Here is a 14,098-nt window from a genome sequence, read left to right on the forward strand (position 1 = left end):
TGATATCTTGTACCGGCCTGGTAAACTGAACGAACCCCCAGATGCTCTATCACGAAGTACATGCGCCAACGCGCAAATTGATAGACTGCAGACCCTCCACAACGACCTCTGCCACCCCGGGTTCACCAGACTTTACCACTTCATTAAGGCCCGCAACCTGCCCTACTCCATCGAGGAGGTCAGGACCATGACCAGGAACTGCCAAACCTGTGCCGAATGCAAACCGCATTTCTATAGGCCGGACAGAGCAAGTCTGATCAAGGCCACCAGCCCCTTCGAGCGCTTGAGCATCGATTTTAAGGGGCCCCTCCCGTCCTCTGACCGTAATGTGTACTTCCTCAACATTATTGACGAGTACTCCCGTTTCCCCTTTGCCTTCCCCTGCCCAGACATGACCAGTACCACGGTCATCAAATGCCTGAACGACCTCTTCGCCTTGTTCGGGTTCCCGAACTATATACATAGCGACCGGGGCTCATCCTTCATGAGCGAGGAACTTCGCCAGTTCCTACTAGCGAGAGGTATTGCTGCAAGCAGGACCACCAGCTACAACCCCCGAGGGAACGGCCAGGTGGAAAGAGAACGCGACAGTCTGGAAGGCCGTTCTCTTAGCCTTAAAGTCTAAGGGCCTCCCAACCTCTCGCTGGCAGGAAGTCCTCCCGGCAGCGCTGCATTCCATCCGGTCACTGCTTTGCACTGCCATTAACGCCACCCCCCATTAACGAATGTTTGTTTTCCCCAGGAAGTCGACTACGGGAACCTCGCTACCAACATGGCTGACTTCTCCGGGGCCTGTCTTGCTGCGGAAGCACGGGAGGGCCCATAAAACGGACCCCCTGGTCGAGAGGGTGGACCTCCTGCACGCCAACCCCCAGTACGCCTATGTGGCATACCCAGACGGGCGGGAGGACACAGTCTCCTTACGAGACCTCGCACCCTTGGGCACCCCTGAGACACCACCGTTACCCCCCACCACTCCCCCAAATCCAGCCCCGGTAGACGGCATGCCGGAACCCCATGAGCCTTCGCCGACCACGCAGACACCAGCCTTAACTTCGAATACTACACCGCCGCGCCGATCAGAAAGGCTTACGAGGCCTCCGGATAGACTGACATACCCGAACTGGTAGTACACTTCACCCCGCCGGACTCAAATTTAAACAAGGGGTGAATGTGGTAAACCACTTTTATCGTTCACTATCGTTACACTATGGTTATCACTGTTTATATCGTTACACTATGGTTATCACTGTTTACACTGTTGTATCACTACACAAGGTTACCTCTTGCCACGCTGTTATACCTGGGCTGACCACAGCTGACTCCGCCTATGGCTCCGCCTGCTTGCCCAGGTATAAAGGTGGTCGACTGGCTGGTATTCCTCCTTGTTGGATCCGATCACCCACGAGGATGGGCTCTGTTATTTAGCCAATAAAAACCTATAGTTACTAACTTAACTCGTCGCTTTTCATGAACTGAATTGATAGGTATATCAGTAGTGAGTTCCACATTCTCACCACTCTCTAGGTAAAGAAGTTTCTTCTGAATTCCCTATTTGATTTCTTGGTGACTATCTTATATTGATGGCCTCTAGTTATGCTCTTCCCCACAAGTGGAAACATTCTCTCTGTATCCACTATCAAAACCTTTCTGTATCCACCCTATCAAAACCTTTCATAATTTTAAAGACCTCTATTAGGTCACCCCTCAGCCTTCTTTTTTCAAGCAGAGATCCAGCCTGTTCGGTATACCCTCGCATTTCTGGTATCATTCTTGTAAATCTTCTCTGCACCCTCTCCAGTGCCTCTATATCCTTTTCATATGGTGACCAGAACTGTACGCAGTACTCTAAGTGTGGTCTAACCAAGGTTCGATACAGGTTTAGCATAACTTCCCTACTTTTCAATTCTATCCCTCTCGAAATAAACCCGAGTGCTTGGTTTGCTATTTTATGGCCTTGCTAACCTGTGTCGATACTTTTAGTGATTTGTGTATTTGTACTCCGAGATCCCTTTGTTCCTCTACCCCACACAGACTCGCACCCTCCAAGTAATAAGTGACCGTCCTATTCTTCCTACCAAAATGTAATAACTCACATTTATCGGTGTTGAAATTCATTTGCCAATTATATCCCCATTCTATAAGTTTATTAATGTCCTCCTGTAACTTGTTGCAGTCCTCCTCAGCAATGACTATTCTCCCCAATTTGGTGTCATCCACAAATTTAGAAATTGTGTTTTTGATTCCAAAGTCTAAATTGTTAATGTAAATTGTGAACAGCAGTGGATCAGCACTGATCCTTGTGGAACACCAGTACCCACCTTCTGCCACTGTGAATAGCTACTCTTTACCCCTACTCTCTGCTTTCTGTCCCGAAGCTCGCCAGCAATCCATTCTGCTACTTGTCCCCTGACTCCACATTCTCTGAACTTATTCATCAGTCTGTTGTGCGGTACCTTATCGAAGGCCTTTTGAAAATATTGCTCTACAACGCCTGACTTCACTGAATTGCAGGGACAGACACGAGAGATAAAGCATTTGGGAAGCTGAAATTGCAGTTGTACAGGGCCTTGGTGAGACCACACCTCGAGTATTGTATGCAGTTTTGGTTGCCTTATCTGAGGAAGGATGTTCTTGCCATGGAAGGAGTTCAGCGAAGATTCACCAGACTGATACCTGGGATGGCAGGAATGACATATGAGGAGAGATTGGGTCGATTGGGCTTGTACTCGCTGGAGTTTAGAAGAATGAGGGGGGATCTCATTGAAACTTATAAAATTCTGACAGGACTGGACAGACTAGATGCAGGAAGGATGTTCCCGATGGTCAGGGAGTCCAGAACCAGGGGTCACAGTCTAAGGATAAGGGGTAAGCCATTTAGGACAGAAATGAGGAATTTCTTCACCCAGAGAGTGGTGAACCTGTGGAATTCTCTACCACAGAAGGCAGTTGAGGCCAATACATTAAATATAGTCAAGAAGGAGTTGGATAAGTTTCTTAAGGCTAAAGGGATCAAGGGGTATGGGGAGAAGGCAGGGACAGGGTACTGAATTTGGATGATCAGCCATGATCGCATTGAATGGCGGAGCAGGCTCGAGGGGCCGAATGGCCTACTCCTGCTCCTATCTTCTATGATTCTATGTTTCTATAACATTTACAGCTCCAATTAAAGTTAAATAAATAGGGGATTTCTTTTTAAAATAGAAAGTGAATGCATTGAGAAAACAAAAGAGAAAAATCAGAACGAAAACTAGAGGTTGGACAAAACAAGCAGAAACTTTTCAATAAAATATGGAAACAAGCTCCGCTAACGCACTCCGTCTCCATTCGAAGCTTGCTCCGAGAGTCTCACATTTTTGCACGTTGCAGCAGGCGTGCGGTCTAGCCGATTCGCTAATTTGTAACACTGATACCGAAAGATCTGTATACGTACACACACACGATACTGTTGCTGTTGGACATCCTGTCTGCAAGCCCACGACTAGACCAGTTTCTTGCAAAGCCTCAGATATGAAGCTTTTCCGCTCTCGACGGGCACGGAGAGGAAAACCACAGCCAGTTCAATTGCTGAAACTGCTGGTTAGAGGCCAGAATCACAAAACCACCACCCCCCCCCGCATTGAATGAAGTGCATTATAACAGGGATGGAGTTTGACAGCGAAGGAGAGTTTACCCTGAACAGTTATGTGAGGAGTTATTTGCCAAGGCAGCAGGACACGAGGGTGCAAGGTGAGAGTAGAGGGCCAGTTTAGGACGGGAAGCATTTCGTTACGCAGGGCACAGGCATCAGCTGGAATGGCCGCAGCACCAGGAACAGCAGTCGAAAGCCGGGACTAATCCACAGAGCGATTAAGCGCGGCACTGCCACAATCTGTGTCAAGTTAGATGCTCTCCTTGGAGCAGAGACGGTTAAGCAGGGATTTGATCGAGGTGTTCGAAATCATGAAGGGTTTCGATAGAGTAAATAAGAAACTGTTTCCAGTAGCAGGAGGGTCAGTCGCCAGAGGACACAGATTTAAGGTGATTGACAAAAGAACCAGAGGGGTGAAGAGGAGAATGTTTTTACGCAGCGAGCTGTTATGATCTGGAATGCACTGCCTGAAAGGGAGATGGAAGCAGATTCAATAATAACTTTCAAAAAGAGAACGGGATAAATACATGGAAAAAATTTGCAGGACTTTCGGGAAAGAGCAGGGGGAGTGGGACTAATTGGATAGCTCTAGCAAAGAGCCGACACAGGCACGATGGGCCAAATGGCCTCCCTCTGTGCCGTAAGATTCTAGGATTCCAAGGTAAGGTTGCTATTCTGGAAGGATGAGATCCAACGGCTGAAAAGGCCTCCTTAAGAACATAAGAAATAGGAGCAGGAGTAGGCCAATCGGCCCCTCGAGCCTGCTCCGCCATTCAATAAGATCATGGCTGATCTGATCCTAACCGCCAATCTACTATCACAGAACCATCTCCTGAATCTAACAGAATTAGACACACGAAATAGGAGCAGGATCAGGCTACACGGCCCCTGGGCCCGCTCCGCTATCCACAGGGCCATGTCCGATCCGAACCTAGACTCATGTCCAAATTCCTGCCCGTTCCCCGTAACCCTTAATTCCCTTTACTTCTAGGAAACTGTCTATTTCTGTTTTAAATTTATGTAATGATGTAGCTTCTACAGCTTTTTGGGGCAGCATATTCCATGGACCTACCACCCTCTGAGTGAAGTAGTTCCTCCTCATCTCAGTTTTGAAAGAGCAGCCCCTTATTCTAAGACTATGCCCCCTAGTTCTAGTTTCACCCATCATCGGGAACATCCTCCCCGCATCCACCCGATCCAACCCCTTCACAATCTTATATGTTTCAATAAGATCGCCTCTCATTCTTCTGAACTCCAATGAGTAGAGTCCCAATCTACTCAACCTCTCCTCATATGTCCAACCCCGGGATTAACCAAGTGAACCTTCTTTGTACTGACTCGAGAGCAAGTATGTCTTTTCTTAAGTATGGACACCAAAGCTGTACGCAGTATTCCAGGTGCGGTCTCACCAATACCTTGTACAACTGAAGCAATACCTCCCTATTTTTATATCCTATCCCCCTAGCAATGAAAGCCAACATTCCTCGGGAGTAGTTTTACGCGGCTGTGTGGAATGAGGCAGCTCACACTGCCTCGGATTAATCCAAGGACACGGATTATTGTTGAATCTGCTGCCGTTATTAGTCTCAACGGTCAGAACAGGCTGGGGCTCTTTTCTCTAGAAGGGTGACCTGATAGAGGTCCTCAAAATTACCACAGGGTTTGGTAGGGTAGACTTACAGAAGATGTTTCCACTTGTGGGAGAGACCAAAACTAGAGGGCAATAAATATAAGATAGTCACTAATAAATCCAATAGGGACGTCAGGAGAAACCTCTCTACCCAGAGAGTGGCGAGAATGTGGAACTCACTACCACATGGAGTAGTTGTAGCGAATAGCACAGATAAGCATATGAGGGAGAAAGGAATAGAGGATATGTTGATTGTAAGTGATGAAGAGGGGAAGGAGGAAGCTTGTGTGGAGCATAAACACATGGACCAGCTGGGTCGAATGGCCTGTTTACGTGCTGTAAATTCTGTGAGATATTTAGGCGGTCCGGTTCCATTTTAAGCAGACACACAAGGGGGGGCCAGGAGCAGGACAAAATCTGCCGCTCTCGCTTACCATTCACTGCCATGGCTGGCATCACCAGGGACATCTTTGGCCTGTTGGTCTTGTTGTGGCTGATGGCTGGTAACAGCAAGTGATCCTGCGGGGAATAGGGTATAGAGTTAGGATCCGAACGGCAACCAGATCCTCCCTGCCACCACACGCACAAGACCCGGCGACACTCAAAAAATGGCGCGGTGGGCAATAGTTACCCTTCGGAACGAAACCACGTAGAAGGTGTCTTCCCTCCTGTCGATGGCGTCCATGAAGTCGTAATAGCTCTGCTCCGGGCTCTGGTAAACCTGCAGCTGACTCGAGGCCAACCTGCCCAACAAGGAGAACGTTTCAAGCCACAAGGTACAGAAGGCACTGCGCTATGCGGCAGGCAGATACAGAGTCAAACATGGAAGGATATTGGCGGGGAAATGCCATTCCCTGCGCCCCCCGACGGGATAGCACAACTACCTGGTCTGCGGGCACTTCTGCCGTCGCCATTGCGCTCGGCAGTGCTGCCCCCTTAGGCCAGATGGCGCAACTACCTCGTCCGTGGGCACTTCAGCCGCTGTTGCTCTCGGTGGTGCTGCTCCCTCAGGCGAGATGGCACAACTACCTGGGCTGCGGGCTTTTCCATCGTTGCTTTCAGCAGGGGCTTCCGCGGCAGAGTCGTCTTTAAAAAACTGCCCGGTGGGGAAGGGGGGGGGGGGCGGGTGACTCACTCGCCGCTCATTCATGGGCTGCGGTGATGGTGCTCCTGTGATGGTATGGGGTAGGGGGTCGCTGTATAACCCAGTGGCTGGCCAGGTACCCCAGTGGGCAGCAGATATCAACTGCCGAGCACAGTAGGGTAAAGGGTTTGGAGGATGCAAGTGGGTTTTTTCTTATGACAATTCCGAAGCTTTTATTTTATTCTGGCGCCCAAACGCTTTACAGCCAATGAAGTACTTTTTTTTTTTTTTTTTTGGAAGTGCAGTCACTGATGTAATGTAAGAAACGCGGCAGCCAATTTGCGCACAGCAAGCTCCTTTTATGTCCACCTGAGGGGGCAGACGGGGCCTCGGTTTAGCGGCTCACCCAGAAAGTCAGACAAGAGTAGCACTGGTCACTGCCCTGGAGATGGACCTGACTTGTATCTGCTTATCCTCCCGGTCGGTTACAGCAGTGGGGATCCTTTCCATTTGAGGAAGAGGAAGGGAAGAGAAAAAAGAGATAGGACTAACCTAGCAAATGGAAAATGGGCACTTAAAAACCCAGCCTCAAACTCCATCTTAACTAGATGTAGAATATATAGGAACAGAGTCAACGGAAGACAAAAACTCTGGTGAAAATGTTCCACTATCCTTGGTCTAAATGCTACAGCAGAACGGTGCGCCTCAACCAGTTCTGACTTTCCCCAAACTGAAGCCAGATTAATGGTCACAAGGCAGAGAATTTGACCTATAATTTTACACTCCTGTTACATCAGGCAGCTTTGGAATGTAAACACACACTTAGATAAGCATCGCTTAGGGCTCCGAGAATTACTCGTTACAGTTCAAATCTCGACTATCTTTTTTTTGGCCCCGCGTCAATTAAAAAAAAGCCCGTTTTGTTGAAGTGAGGTTGTTGCTTGAAGTGAAGCAGTTTTTTTCGACAAATCAAACGTTTAAAATAAATGATCATCATCACTGAGGCAGAAGCTTCTGGAACCCACCTTGCGGCCGTGTCTGCTGAATGAACGGGAATAAAACGGGACAGGTTGATTTTCCTCTGCTGTGCCCTCTGAAAAAAGGAGACGTTAGCAGCGATTAGCAAATAACATCGTTGACCACATTCTTTCCCCCCGCCCCACCCCGGGGAGACAGGCGCACAAGAATTAAAAGGCGGCGTCTCCCCATCTTTGTCGCACAAGAATCACTCAACTAATCCAATTCAAGCGTCAGGCTGTGGCTCAGTGGGTAGCACTCGCACATCTGGGTCGGGAGGTCACAGTGGGTTCAAGCGCCACTCCAGAGACGACATCAAGGGCAATTAGGAATGGGCAATAAATGCTGGCCTTGCCAGCGATGCCCACATCCCATGAACAAATAAAAAAAAATTAAAAAAACCATAATCTGAGTCGACCCACAGTGCAGTACTGTGGGAGTGCCGTACTGCCGGAGGTGCAGTACTGTGGGAGTGCCGTACTGTCGGAGGTGCCGTCTTGCAGGTGAGATATTGAACCAAGAACCCATCTGCCTGCTCGGATGAATGTTATATAACATGAAAATATATATGTACAGGAAACTCTTTTGTATCCGGCACCGACGGGACCGGGATGGTGCCGGTTGATTCAAAATTCCGTATATCTACCGAGGCTATTTCTAACAAGCAAAAAATTAAAAAAATCAAGAAATGTGCAGTATAATCGGATCGGAAGAGACTACCGGCAGCGCGGGAGAGTCAGACCCCTGTTATTGAGGTGTTCAGATCGGAAGAGACTTCCGACAGCACTAAGAAGCCGAGTAGTGGCAGTTTGGGGAACTAACCCCAGTGACTAACTCGGCCACCGCGGGAGACTTGGCCTCGGCAACATTGCCGGTTATTGAGGTGTTGTTTTCGGAGTATGAATTTTGCCGGTTAATAGAGAATTCCAGATATTTAGGTGCCGTTTAAACGAGAGTTTCCTGTATGAGGGAAAAAAAACCCCACACACACACACACAAACAGACATACAGATATTTATATATCTAAAACATATACCCTATATATATATATATTTTTATCAGGGACTTCTCCGAGTCTTGGCCAAAATTCCTGCCTAAATCAAACCTCGTGAACAAACTTTCTGGCATGTTTGCTGACACGACACTGACGAGAGTAATTCACTGGCTGGGAAGTGCCCTGGGATTCCCGGAGGACGATGAACAAAATGCAAGTTTTTTCTTTAGTGTCCTCTCCTTGCCCTCAAAACCACAATGCAGAGCAAAATACAAACAAAAAAAAATGTTGGAAACACTCAGCAGGTCAGGCAGCATCTGTGGAGAGAGAAACAGAGTTAACGTTTCAGGTCGAAGACCTTTCATCAGAACTGGAAAAAGGTTCTGATGACAGGTCATCCACCTGAAACCTTAACTCTGTTTCTCTCTCCAGATGCTGCCTGACCTGCTGAGTGTTTCCAACATTTTGTTTTTATTTCAGATTTCCAGCATCCGCAGTACTTTGCTTCTATATTAAATGATGCACAGCAGTTTAAAAGAACATAAATTTGGTGTACATTACAGTCTCCAGAGTTTACCCAGGTTAGGCAGCAGCACAGCAACACAAAAGTATCAATGACCTTAAAAAGCTCTCAGTAATCCTGGGCTGTGCTTGCTCATCCAATTATCAGTCATCGGTTAGCATCCTGGGTTGTGAAGGAGCTCGGGAAAATGATGGGCTCACACACAGACAGTATATGGGAAGTGTCAGTTTGGCTATCTGACATAAATGCCACAAACTACAAGAGACTTGAGCGCATTATAAGCAACCTGCATTTATATAGCACCTTTAACATAGTAAAACATCCCAAGGCGCTTCGCAGGAGCATTATCAAACAAAGTTTGACACCGAACCAGATAAGGAGATATTGGGGCAGATGACCAAAAGCTTGGTCGAAGAGGTAGGTTTTAAGGAGTGTCTTAAAGGAGGAGAGAGGGGTAGCGAGGTTTATGGAAGAAATTCGAGTGTTTAGGGCCTTGGCAGCCGAAGGCACGGCCAACAAAGGAAGAGTGATTGAAATCGGGGAGGCACAAGAGGCCAGAATTGGAGGAGCACAGAGATCTCGGAGGGTTGTAGGACTGGAGGAGGTTGTAGAGTTAGGGAGGGGCGAGGCCATGGAGGGCTTTGAAAACAAGGATTTGAAAATAATGCACATATCTATAGGCACTAGATGCACACCTCAAAGCAGAGGCCCTCCAGTTACTGTAAAAAAGGATGAGATCAGGGACAACAGTCAGTCCTTATGGGTTCCACATCTGGGTAATTTCCTGGCCTCGATCGGGGCCAACAACAGCTGGACACTGACTGCTCAGGCCTTTGAAAACAACCTGAAACATGCCAGATAATGGTCTGCTGACACAAATCGCATCAGGGTGAAAAAAATCGCTATCCTTTTGATAAATGAGTCTGCTACAACATGCTCAAAGGCCATGATGGGAATTTGTTAATTTTCTAATATACAGCGTAGACTGCTGGGCTTATTTCAGTACTGTGAAGGACCTCCATCTTTTGGTGAAACAGGGGACTATAAAAGCATCAATGTCGACAAAATAAGATGGTAGGACTGGCCACATTTGTGCACCTCGTACGTACAGAGGACAGATTGAGTAGACTTGGCCTATATTCTCTGGGGTTTAGAAGAATGAGAGGTGATATCATTGAAATATACAACATTTTTACAGGGCTTGACAGGGTAGATACAGGGAGGATGTTTCCCCTGGCTGGGGAGTCTAGAACCAGGGGTCACAGTCTCAGAATAAGGGGTCGGCCATTTAGAACTGAGATGAGGAAAAATTTGTTCACTCAGAGGGTGGTGAATCTTTGGAATTCTCTACCCCAGAGGGCTGTGGAGGCTCAGTCGTTGAGTATATTCAAGACAGAGAGCGATAAGATTTTTGAAAATTAAGGAAATCAAGGGATACGGGGATAGTTCAGGAAAGTGGAGATGCGGTAGAAGATCAGCCATGGTCTTACTGAATGGCGGAACAGGCTCGAAGGGCCAAATGGCCGACTCCTGCTCTTATTTCTTATGTTCTTACAGGCTCGAGTGCTTGGATAATCGCCACCTACCATGCCTTGTTTAACTTTCTTCTGACGCTTTGGTTTCTCGTTGGACTTTGTCCTTTCAATTTGGTGTCGGTGCACCCAGCCTCGCAATTCATCGGCTAGCCTGGATTGGAGAGACGTGTAAAACAATCACATTCTCTGTCGTCTAATTACAGTATGCAGACGCCGCTTGCATCTGCTCACACTCGGAGGTCGAACTCCAAACCATCGTCAACACCTTCACCGAAGCGTACGAGAGCATGGGCCTTACACTAAACATCCGTAAGACAAAGGTCCTCTACCAACCTGCCCCTGCCACACAGTGCTGCCCCCCGATTATCAAAACCCACGACAAGGTCTTGGACAACGTGGACCACTTTCCATACCTCGGGAGCCTACTGTCAACAAGGGCAGACGTCGGCGACGAAGTCCAACACCACCTTCAGTGTGCCAGTGCAGCCTTTGGTCACCTGAGGAAGTGAGTGTTTGAAGACCAGGACCTCAAACCTGGTACCAAGCTCATGGTCTACAGAGCAGCAGTGATACCTGCCCTGCTGTATGCCACAGAGACATGGACCATGTGCAGCAGGCACCTCAAAACACTGGAGAGGTACCACCAATGCTGCCTCCACAAGATCCTGCAAATCCATTGGCAGGATAGGTGCACCAACGTCAGTGTTCTTGCTCAGGCCAACATCCCCAGCATCGAAGCTCTGACCACGCTCAATCAGCGCCGATGGATGGGTCACATTGTCCGCACGCCCGATACGAGACTCCCAAAACAAGCGCTCTATTCGGAGTTCCGACACGGCAAGAGAGCCCCAGGTGGGCAGAGGAAACGCTTCAAGGACACCCTCAAAGCCTCCTTGGAAAAAGTGCAACATCCCCACCGACACCTGGGAATCCCTGGCCCAAGACCGCACAAAGTGGAAGAGAAGCATCCGGGAAAGCGCCGAACACCTCGAGTCTCTTCGCCAGGAGCAAGCAGAAGCCAAGCGCAGGCAGCACACGTCAACCCAAGCACCCCACCCACCCGCCCCTTCAACCACCGTCTGCCCCACCTGTGACAGAGACTGTAGGTCCCACATTGGACTCATCAGTCACCTGCGAACTCATGTTTACTGCGGAAGCAAGTCATCCTCGGTTCCGAGGGACTGCCTAAGAGAAGAGAAGAAAATAATCACAATATAACACCCAGCATCGCAATTCATCAGCTAACCTGGACTGGAGAGACGTGTAAAACAATCACAGTATAACACCCAGCGTCTGCACGATAAAATGCAACCCCGAACTCAAAAATACACAGTGCGAGGAACACTCTCCTGTACACACTGTCCATTAAACAGACATAGTTGTGATGGAATACTTTACTGGAAGGGTGCAGCTGAAACAACACTCAAGCAGCCCGCTTGATTGGTACCCCACCCACCACCTCAAACATTCACCCTCTCCACCACCGGCGCACCGTGGCTGCAGTGTGTACCATCTACAAGATGCACTGCAGCAACTCGCCAAGGCTTCTTCGGCAGCACCTCCCAAACCCGCGATCTCTCCCACCTAGAAGGACAAGGGCAGCAGGCGCATGGGAACACCACCACCTCCAAGTTACACATCACCTGGACTTGGAAATATATCTGCCGTCCCTTCATCGTCGCTGGGTCAAAATCCTGACACTCCCTCCCCAACAGCATTGTGGGAGTACCTTCACCACACGGACTGCAGCAGTTCAAGGCGGCGACTCATCACCACCTTCGAGGGCAACTAGGGATGGGCAATAAATGCTGGCCTTGCCAGCGACACGACATCTAGTGACTGGATTTTTTTTTTAAAAAGGGAATCCAATTTAATGTATCACACAGTTTGAGACTTGCACAAGTTACATCTAAGGGGAAAATAGGTCATTTGTGTAGTTTTAAGAGGAACTATGTTTTTGAAGCCCCTGTATACTGTAGTACCAGTAGTGACCACTCGGGTATATAAGCCTGTGTAGCGTCGTGTTGTTAGTTCACCTCCAGACTTTGTTCAGTAAACACTTGTTAAATCAACTCCTGCATTCCGTGTCTCCATTAACACACGGATCTAACAGTGGCGACAAGTTAGAAACGAACTTACCTGCAATTCGGCAGCACCTCAAGGGGATCGATTCCTCAGACGAAGGTCGAAGCCAGAAAAAAACTCGAAGAAACTCGAAAACGAGGGCCAGGCTTGGTCTCCAGTCTGTGGTTTCCCCAGCTAAACGGGCTGGTGGCAGGTAGTGCACTGATCCTTCCTGGGCTGCGGCGGGCTAGAGCTCGATCGGGTGGCTCTGCAACAGGGCCGGGCAGCGAGTCGGGAAGCAGAAGCAGAGGGAGGGGAAAGTCCCAGAGGGTCACAGAATCACAGAAACCCCACAGTGCAGATAGAGGCCATTTCGGCCCATCGAGCCTGCACCGACACATATCCCACCCGATCCCCGTAACCCCTACACCAACACATATCCCACCCTATCCCCACGTATTTAATCCCCCTAACACTAAGGGTCAATTTATCATAGCCAATCAACCTAACCCGCACATCTTTGGACTGTGGGAGGAAACCGGAGCACCCGGAGGAAACCCACGCAAACACGGGGAGAATGTGCAAACTCCGCTCCACGACAGGAACGGTTCTCCAAGTAACGGAGAAACTATTGAAGCGCTATAATAAAAAAAGTCGCAGAGGGTCCGCTCCACGACGGGAACGGTTCTTCAATTACGGAGAGAATATTGAAGCGATATATAAAAAAAATAGAAATACCGCGAAAAGCTGCAGGTCGCAACGGGAACCGCGGAGAACAGCGTTGGCAGCTGCGGCAGCGGCGGGAAAGCACGGGAGGCGCCATTTTGATCCATCGGGGACGGAGGAAAAGCGCGGGAAGCGCCATTTTAGATTTTCAAGATGCCGAAGACTGGCAATATTACTGCTTTCAATAGTGATATAGAAGATTGGACCACATATGTGGAAAGAGTGGAGGTATATTGCAAGGCGAATGAAGTAGCGGATGATAAAAAGGCATCGGTACTTCTAAATCTGATGGGCGCAAGGACATACGGGCTGTTACGAAACTTGATCACTCCAGCCAAACCGATGGGCAAGAATTTTAAGGAGATTGTTGATACCTTACAGGAGCACTTAAACCCAACACCGCTGCTGATAGCGGAACGATTTAAATTCTTCAGGAGGAATCAGCACAAGAATGAAAGTAACGCTGATTACCTCACCGAATTACGAAAGCTGTCAAAGCACTGCCAATTCGGGGCAGGACTGGCAGATTCTCTACGAGACAAATTCGTCTGCGGTCTCCTAAGCGAAGGAACACAGAAAAGACTACTTTCTGAGAAAGATTTGACACTGGACAAGGCTTTCAGTGTGGCTGTATCATACGAAGCAGCAGCAAGAGGAGCTGCAGAGATACAGCAAAAGCCACAGGACTTCGGCACCCATGAAATGACACGGGGTTTCGAGAGATGTTATTGCTGCGGCATATCCACCCATGACCAGAAGGACTGCTGGTTCAAGGACAAAGCATGCAGGCAATGCGGAAAGATGGGACACATTGCATGTGTATGCAGATCTGGAAAGAAATCCGCTGACAGTAAAAAGGTCAATAAGGAAAAGTACAGAAAGGTACAAATGATG

At 48.5% G+C, this 14,098-nt stretch overlaps 1 protein-coding gene across 2 annotated transcripts in view; it reads right to left on the reverse strand.

Annotated features, from left to right (window-relative positions):
* The window catches only part of atf6b (activating transcription factor 6 beta), a 166,409-nt gene that overhangs the window by 15,227 nt on the left and 137,084 nt on the right, over nucleotides 1-14,098 (reverse strand). Inside the window, exons 12-15 of one of the 2 annotated variants that reach the window (XM_085973855.1) lie at nucleotides 10,466-10,565; nucleotides 7,371-7,438; nucleotides 5,893-6,004; nucleotides 5,696-5,780 (exon numbers count right to left, since the gene is read on the reverse strand). In XM_085973855.1, coding sequence (XP_085829981.1) covers nucleotides 5,696-5,780; nucleotides 5,893-6,004; nucleotides 7,371-7,438; nucleotides 10,466-10,565 — 365 coding nt within the window. The remainder of the gene's footprint in view (nucleotides 1-5,695; nucleotides 5,781-5,892; nucleotides 6,005-7,370; nucleotides 7,439-10,465; nucleotides 10,566-14,098) is intronic. The other variant, XM_085973856.1, reaches the window with a different exon arrangement.

The sequence above is a fragment of the Somniosus microcephalus genome, unplaced genomic scaffold (genome assembly GCF_052327205.1).
Source record: "Somniosus microcephalus isolate GS21.2 unplaced genomic scaffold, FLI_Smic_1.0 unresolved_chr1, whole genome shotgun sequence".
In the NCBI taxonomy this organism is placed as follows: Eukaryota; Metazoa; Chordata; class Chondrichthyes; order Squaliformes; family Somniosidae; genus Somniosus; species Somniosus microcephalus.